Source organism: Drosophila santomea, chromosome 3R (assembly GCF_016746245.2).
Source record: "Drosophila santomea strain STO CAGO 1482 chromosome 3R, Prin_Dsan_1.1, whole genome shotgun sequence".
NCBI lineage: Eukaryota > Metazoa > Arthropoda > Insecta > Diptera > Drosophilidae > Drosophila > Drosophila santomea.
In genome coordinates, this window is record NC_053019.2 from 21,411,977 (window position 1) to 21,420,207 (window position 8,231).

Consider the following 8,231-nt stretch of genomic DNA (forward strand, 5'->3'; position numbering starts at 1 on the left):
ATTAAGGGAAAATGGTGAAGTTCCTATTTAATTCCCCGCTTTGTAACAAAACAGAATTGTAAACTGCTCAATATTCATCATATGATCCTAATGGCCATTTCTTTCCTTACATTCTAATGGATAAATTTCAATTTGTCTGTCTTTGGAACATTATTTCCAGTCGATCTTCATGTCTTGACCACATTAAAATTCATGATTCCCCAAATAAAGTTGTCTGCCGTAAGGTCTTTGCCCCGATTTCCCAACCTTTATGCCGCTGCTTAATATTTTCCACGCATCATCATTTGGTCAACTTCCTTCCGTCTTCGCTGGCAGCAAATCGGCTTATAGAACGATTTCCTCCCGAGTTTCCGCCAGAGTTTTCTTTTTTTCCACATTGAAAGTCTTGGCAAACAGATATGCGGTGAGGTAGGTAAGTAAACTTGACTCCTAGCCCAACGGAAAGGGGGCTCGATCGGCATTCAGATAGAGCCGAAAGGAAAACAACTGGCTTCTTAGAAGCCAACAGAAGCATTAAAATCGGTGGGGAGCGGCACTGCACGTACTCGTTACTAGACAAACCTGTTGGACGTGCGCCCTTTGGAGAAAAATCAGGAAAAACACCAAGGCAGGAGAGGACTGTACCCGACCGGGTACAGTGAACGCCCTGGAACGGATGCCAGTACCAGTACCAGTTTGGAGCCCACAAACAAACAAATAAGCGTGCAGCCATAGAACTGAACCGATCTCGGATACCTTCTGTGGTGGATTGCATATGTTTTTGGGGAGGCAGGGAGTGAGCCTGGTCGTGATTACACAGTGAAATAGCAGCGGAAGAAGGCGACATGCCTGCCATAATAAAGGGGTATAGCTGGGATCCAATGCACTGGCAGAAATCACCACCTATAACAGCAAAGCAAACTTATCTGAAGAAAAATACATTCAGAATGAGTGCCAACTGATATCTTTGCGCTTATTATAGTAGCTACTCATGGATTAGTACGATTTTTTTCCGAGTGATTCAAAAGAAGGCGTCGAAAGGGGGCAGGAATGTAAATGTTTATGTATCTATGGGATGCCTTACATATGCACACATCCATTTATGTATGTGCCGCCTAGGCCAGCGATCCACCAAAAGGTGAGTGATCTTTACAATTCGACACTTTGACTTCACAAACAAGAAGGAGGAAAGAATCGGAAAAGGGAATGGTACTCTATACTGGTGTGGGGGTTTTAGGATGGGGTCTTCGGGATTGGGAATTGGAATTGGAATGGGAATGGGGTCTACAACCGAACGGACAGCGCAATCAAAACAAAAAATCCATCGAAGACTGGCCCACGTAGAAAAGAGAGTTGTAGAAAACGAAGCCAAAGGTGAGGCGAGGGCAACCAGCCGACGGAACGAAGACATAAAACAAGTATCCAAGTATCTGGAAAACAAAAGGATGCACGACCATGGCATCCACGAGATACTCTAAAGCAGAAGCAGAAGAAGCTGAAGATGAAGAAGGGTCAAGGCGAACGGGGATTTAAGTACTTTTTTAGGCATGGCTTATGATGGATTTGCCCGGCTGAGCATGCTAATGGATTTTTCGACTTTCTCCTCCCGGCCCGACAATCCGACATGTTTTTGGAAACATCAAAGCTGCTCGGCATTTTCGGGAAATGCGATAAATGTAAATGAATATGATGGGGTTAGGCTAGACGAAGTAAGGAGTGTAAACCAGTTCTAAATGAAAACGCATACAGTATACACACAGCATTCAGAACTTGTTGAGCTGGCAGCTGGCCGAGGATTTCCAAGCTTTAATTTGGTCCGGTTCGCATTAATAGTAAGCTATACGTATACGTATAGTAGGAGCAAATCCACCCTGCACATGCTACCATGGTGCTGAGTATGCGTTATTTTTATGACGGAATTATTACATCATTCATCTTCATCAGGCGACAATGACACAGACTTCGTGCTTATCGAGCGAACGTTATGCATAATGTCTTGACCAAATCGCAGGGATGTGGATTCCGATTCGGATGCGGGTTCCAGGTTCCAGGTTCCAGATTCAAGATTCCAGGTTCCAAGTTCCGGGGTGCCTGGGAAAAGTCTTGAATGCAAATGTGCGTGGCTGTCTCTGATTTGTAATCAAATTAAATTGTGTTTGGTACAAACAATGAGCGACAGGCGGCGACAACATCTCGCATCCGTGATAAAAGCCGAAATTCCTGGTAGTCGCCAAAGTCAGGCCGGAAAATGCAGTTTTCCCACAGTTGCGCGCACGGCTCCAATCGCAATTTCTAGGGAAACTCCCTCACCACCATCATCACTGCGCTGGTGAAAACCTCATAAATTTTCACTTTTTTGGCAGGCCGCACACGGCGAGGGAAATTCGAGGCGGCAGGACTCGAAGGACACAGCGCCAGGCAATGAATAGACATTCCCGAGATAATCAACGGCATTATCTGCTGATTATTATGTATTCTTCGGGCATTCCAGAGAATTTCGTTATGAAAGAGCCAGCAAACTCGCAAAAAATATATATCGAACTATATCCGGGATGATCGGCGGATGATGAGGATGCCGGGACACCCGGTTGAGTGGCTGAGTATCCGCTTTCCTTTCTCCTCTCGGTTTTTTCGTGTTTTTTTTTTTCGCAAATTCTCAGTGAGCTCGTCATAATGATGATCAAACCCTCGGTCACTTGAGGTTTAAGCCAACATTAAAAAAGAGCCGAAAAAACACCCAGAAACGAAGGAAATCGCTGAAATGAACGTGAGAACACCGAATGTCCTCGTACACAAAATTTGCTTGGGCTCCTCATTGTTCCTTGAAGTGCTCGAGAGATTTGCTAGTTGTGTCCTTATTGTTTGCGGGCGAATGTTCATGAATGAATCAATGAACGGCTAAACGGCTGAATGGCTGAATGGCTAAACGGCTGAAGTTCACGTCCGCACAAAGTATCCGAGTATCTGAGGGATATTGCCGCGTTTTTAGCTGGAATCCCAAAACTGGAGTCCCGGATGCAGTCGAGGCGTGAGAAGGAGGCGATCTCTGCGGCCTTGGCAACAAGTCTATTAGTCCACCACGGTCCACTTGTTTATGGCTTACGTAACCTGGGTGGGCAAAGGTGGATGTGAAAACTGAGAGGATGCGGGAAAAGGATGCGCTTTGATTTCAGCGAGTTGGGTAAACATTCATCACATCCTGTTCACCCCTGACCGATTGCGAATGCAAATCGCACATTAGAAGCCATGTGCAACTTTCCGCCCAGCAGTCAAACATTATGCAACCAAAACCGAAGGCCGCCCAGTCCATTGATGGCAAATGGCAGGGAAACCCATTCGGGACACGTTTTTATGGAGGTGCGAAATGGCACATTTTTTCAACGGAACCTGCCGCGTCATTGAGTCGTCGTCCTTTTTACACTGGCCAAGTGCAACCAGTGCAACCTGTGCAAGCCTTGCAATTTGTCACCTGAGGCGACATTCAAACTGCCAACGCATTCCAGCTGGGTTTTTGCTTTTTGCTTTTGGCCTACTGCTTACTGGTTCCATTCATTTGGCCACGATTTGGTGGCAACTGTTTCATGAATCGCAGTCGGAATGCCGACCGTTACGAATATTCATTCATTCAAGGCACAGCACTCACTCTGGGGACCTTGAATGGGGCTTCGGGTTTGATCCTTCAGTTTCATCAAATATTTATGGAATTTCCGACGAAAATATTTGTGCCCAGTTTGCCAAATCATTTCCTTGTGCAAAACGGATAGAAATTTTCCCAGGCCTCGATGAACCGAAAGTGCTATTTATATTTATGCAATGGAAAAGGTTTGAGTAGGTTTGACTCTTTAGGATTTTGGGCAGCCTCAAGGGAATAGCTTTGGATTCTGCGTAAAATCTAGGGAATTTATTTGAATGAATGGCAATCATTAAAGCGAAATATCCGGATACAAACAATAAAAACTCCCTGTTCAACACTAATAATAAATAATCATAATAAGCATTGATCAGAGTTGGCTTTTAGTTAGTCCGTCAACTTAGTGTAGATGCTGAAAGTATTATAACTTCGTTTAAAGGACAACAGCTTAGCATGGATAGTTCGTGGTGCTCCTTGATTTCCATAGAATCTCTGGTGGTGCCCAGTACGCCGATGGGCTTGCCTGGACTAGACTTAGGTCCTGTGCCAAAGAAAGCCAGGATGAGTGAATCCAAGCAGGAGAATTCAGCGCCCCTGGAAACAGCTAGTGTCTATAAGGAACAGGCAGGTGAGAACGGCTATCAGGGATTTAGACCCTCTTATGATATCTGGTATATCCTACCAGCCCAGTTCCAATCCCTACAAGCGAAGGTACGACCGCACCAGCCTGGTGCAGTGGTAGTCCAGCCACCCAAGCGACTGCCTCCCGAGGCGGAAACCGATCGCCGGATGTATGTACCCCACTTGGACCAGGCCATCACCCATCGGGATGTGTTCAATTTCTTCAGCAGTTTCGGGGACTTGGAGAGGGTTTGCGTGAAGAACGGCACGGATAACTTGAACTACGCCATGGTGCTTTTCTGTCGCACTCGCTCCATGGAGCAGGCCATCAAATCGAATCCACATCTGATCAAGGGACACCAACTGAACGGTCGCAAGGCGAAAGAAAAATCTACAAACAAGGGAAGTCAACAGATAAATAAGCCAAAGTCTACAATTACGCAGCTACTTAAGGCTCCTGTAATGCAGGCACAGAAAGATGACTCCAAACGAGCTGGCCACCATACTTTGGAGAAGCATTCAAAGTCAACACGTTACAGGTCGTTGCTTCTTCAAAAATTGGTAGAACCCAACTCTATAAAGCTGGTAACCGCCAGCAAAACTGATAGAAACTATGCTTATGCAGTAACCATGCTGGATGAAGTCTCCCGCTGGAGTTTCAACTTGTCCAAATCCATACCCAGTTTAGACGAGATGAGGGCACTGGAAAAGGGCCTTTCCAGATCGGCAAAGCTCCTACTGAGGATGCGAAAGAAACTGGCCGCAGTGCCCCACCAATTTGCAATACAAGAGGCTCCAAATTGTCCACAAACTCCACCAAGTAGTAAAGCTGTACCAAAAGATGATGAAGAAGTTGCACCTCCAGCACCTCTTGCCTCCGATCCAATGCTCCCATCCTTGCCGCTCCTACTGACCATCACCCCTCAAGTGCCTCTGCCCAAATCGGTTATTCCCGAATTGGCCAAGCCAGATCTGCGCTCCGTTGTGCTATCCAGTTTGGGTCAGAACTACGTCCATCACTGCTACACAAATGTGGAAGCTTATCGGCGGACCAAGAACTACATCGACCTACTGCCCTGTGAGATGATAGAGCGACCCAGTATTGGGAAGTATGTGGATCAGATGTACGCAGGCAAATAGTAGGAATCTCCAAATGCACATCAAATCATATCATATAGTTAAGCAACACTTCCCAACAAACTTCTAAAAACACTTTCATTAAGATCTCCAAATGCACATCATATCATATAGTTAAGCAACATTTCCCAGCAAACTTCTAAGAACACTTTCATTAAGAGGAAATGGCTTGCATTACACAAGTTTGACACTTTTCAAATTGGGCGAACCCGAAGGATGTGACTTAGATTCCAGGAAGATATCAAAGGAGCTGCTTGAATGAAACGTGAACATATTACACAAAAAGTTAATTCCTCTCGCATTTGAAACCCACCAAACCAAAGGCACTTGAATCGCAGCAACCTGTCAACATAATTAATCCCCGGGATCAGCTGATGGCGGTACTGCCCCTGCCCAAATGATCCACAAAATATGAACGAACAATTCATAAGGGGCCCGGGAATGCGTTATAAAGGAGATGAAATAGGGGGCCTTGATTTCTGTAGCGGCCTCTGTGTTTTGCCCGACATTCCCAAGGATGTGCCTCCAAAAACCTGGCTTTCTTGTTGCTGGGCCGTGTTAATTGTCCAACATTGTGATCGTGGACGTGAACAGGTCGGTCGGGTGCCATTAACAATCTTAACAACGATTCACTGGCACAACCACGGCGATCCCACGGCTTGTCGCCTTGTTTCTCGAGCGTTTTTTTATGCCATTTACGGTGAAATCTTGCAACAAATCAGGAGCTCCCTTTTTCCAAAGTAAATATGAGAGTGTGCGAGAGCGACCTTTATTCGTTTGATGTTAAAAAATTGTTCTACCTTTTCCCCCCCTCAACAGCAGCACTACTTGTCTTCCTTTTTCTGCTGGCCATCTCTGTGAACCTGTGACGACGCAATTCTTTGCCATTATCAGCTGCATCCTTACAGGTCCTGCACTAGTTGTCCGCTCCCGCTCCAGCTCTCGATTCCGATCCCGATCCCGACCCGATTCAATTTGGCTTTTATTGGGATCTCGGGCATCCCTATCCTAATTGCGGTGGCAATAGCTCGGCGGTTAATCACTCTGTACCTGCGGCTTAGACAGTCAAACCCAGCAGTCACTCATCGCGGCGGAGGCGGATATACATATAGCAGACCTACACATCTACACCAAATAAATGGGTATATGGTCCTGCAAATGGATCGACCTCGATGATTTTCACCAGCCAAATTGCGGCTTTGTGTTGCCTTTTTCCCATTTGCCGGTGGATACATTTGGGCTGGATCGTTATCTGGTTCTCTTTGTGCTTTCAAGGTTTATGGTCTAGTACACATACATATATTTCCTGTGAGAAACAAATCCCAGTCCTGATGACCCCCGTAAACCCGGCGAACATGGAACATCCCGACTAACAGCAAAACAACATTGGTGTATTCCTTCCACTAAGTATTCGAATTCCCCTTCCATGTTTTTGGGGCGATCGTGTACTCGCGGCCTAAAAAATCTACATAATGACAGGGCCATGCCGAAAACTAGTTCAAATCGCAAATTACGAACCGGTAAGGGATGGGATGAGATATACAACGTACTCTATGAACGCACTAGCTGTGTGTGTTGCAGTTCCCATTCAGGACACTCGCTCGGGACATCGAGACATCGGGACAGGACATCAAGCGCAACGGGAGACGCGGCAGTTGAGGTTCGGCAAAGGTCATGTCAGGACTTTGCATAAAATATTTGAAAATGTTTTCATTATGGTAAGTAGACACAAAAGCCCAACACACGAGCGATTCCCACCGAAAGGGGTGTCCTTTCCCAGCCCATCCTGCGCCCAGGATCCTGGCATATATTGGTGATAAATTAGTTTAATGTTCGAAGCACCAAAAAAAGAACACACTCAACCGCAGCTGAGGCGGCAAAGCTTGGCTGGAAAAATCGACCAACCATTTTTGGCGGCATTTTCCCCGACATGTACGTGTCCACCGAAATGAACTCGAGTCCTGGCAACTAATGAACTGCGCAAACAATGGGTAATACTTTGAGGAAAAAACTACGTAAAAATCACGTCTTGTACATTTTCACATCGCTGATTTTAAATGGAAAAGTACACCTCTGGAGCTGGACAGTGCAGGCCAAACAGGATCAAACAGCGTTGAGGACATGACACAATTGCAGTTCGCAATGTGCAATGTGTCCCTGCAACTCGGTGTCTCTGGATTTCGAAGTCGAGTGCGCAGAGCCACGCCCATTGTCCCAGAGCCCAACTATAGTATATTCTATATAGTACAGTGCGATTCGTGAATGAGGCGACCAGAGTTACGAGTTACTTTGAATAGCGGCGGCGGTGGCAAGTGGATCAGATCCTGCGACAATGGCCATTGTGTCCTTTGTGTGCCGCCTTGTTGGGGGTGTGCAGTGTTGTTGCAATTTTAGTGTAATTTTATTGTTATTAATTGTATGAAATGGGTTTTTAAATGGCCTTTGTCTAGGCGAATGAATGGCCATAGTCATAGCAAAAACGTGTCTTCTTAAAGGCATGTAATATCATAGGTTTTTTTAGCGGGACAAATACATCTAGTAATTGTTACAAGAGTTTTATTGTTTGTCCACAGTCTTTACCAGTTTGGAGCTCTCAACTTTTAAAATAAAAATGAATGACTTTTTGTAATAACATCTATCGTGTTATCAAAGCGGAATGAATAAATAAATAAACTCAAGGCTATTGAAGTCATTGCCAAAGGAAATATAATCACTGGCAATATGATGACTTCAAAAATGCTCAAAGAAAATCAGTGCTCGGTCCGTCCTCTAAAATAATAGTATATTTGAACAAACTGTAAGGACTGCTCTTAGAAAAACAGCAGTACTCCTTAGAAATAAGAGCTGAAGTGTTTAGAATTCA

General features: G+C 45.3%; 1 protein-coding gene across 3 annotated transcripts; it reads left to right on the top strand.

The window, feature by feature from the left end:
* The first annotated feature begins 4,006 nt into the window (after positions 1-4,006).
* Positions 4,007-7,819, top strand: LOC120452050. 3 transcript variants are annotated; one of them, XM_039636114.2, is made up of 4 exons: positions 4,007-4,238; positions 4,296-6,108; positions 6,188-6,888; positions 6,950-7,816. In XM_039636114.2, exons 1-2 carry the CDS (start codon positions 4,064-4,066, stop codon positions 5,369-5,371), a joined length of 1,251 nt encoding a protein of 416 aa, XP_039492048.1. In that variant the 5' UTR covers positions 4,007-4,063; the 3' UTR covers positions 5,372-6,108; positions 6,188-6,888; positions 6,950-7,816. The 3 variants fall into 3 exon arrangements, with proteins under 3 accessions (XP_039492048.1, XP_039492049.1, XP_039492047.1); XM_039636115.2 differs by having other exon boundaries at positions 6,191-7,819; XM_039636113.2 differs by having other exon boundaries at positions 6,188-7,816.
* Positions 7,820-8,231: the final 412 nt, after the last annotated feature.

Excerpts from the sequence above, each read along its gene's own strand:
- LOC120452050 (XM_039636115.2), top strand. The coding sequence starts at position 4,064 with ATGGATAGTTCGTGGTGCTCCTTGATTTCCATAGAATCTCTGGTGGTG. Across the intron at positions 4,239-4,295 it reads TGTCTATAAGGAACAGGCAG|CCCAGTTCCAATCCCTACAA; the intron begins GTGAGAACGGCT and ends ATATCCTACCAG.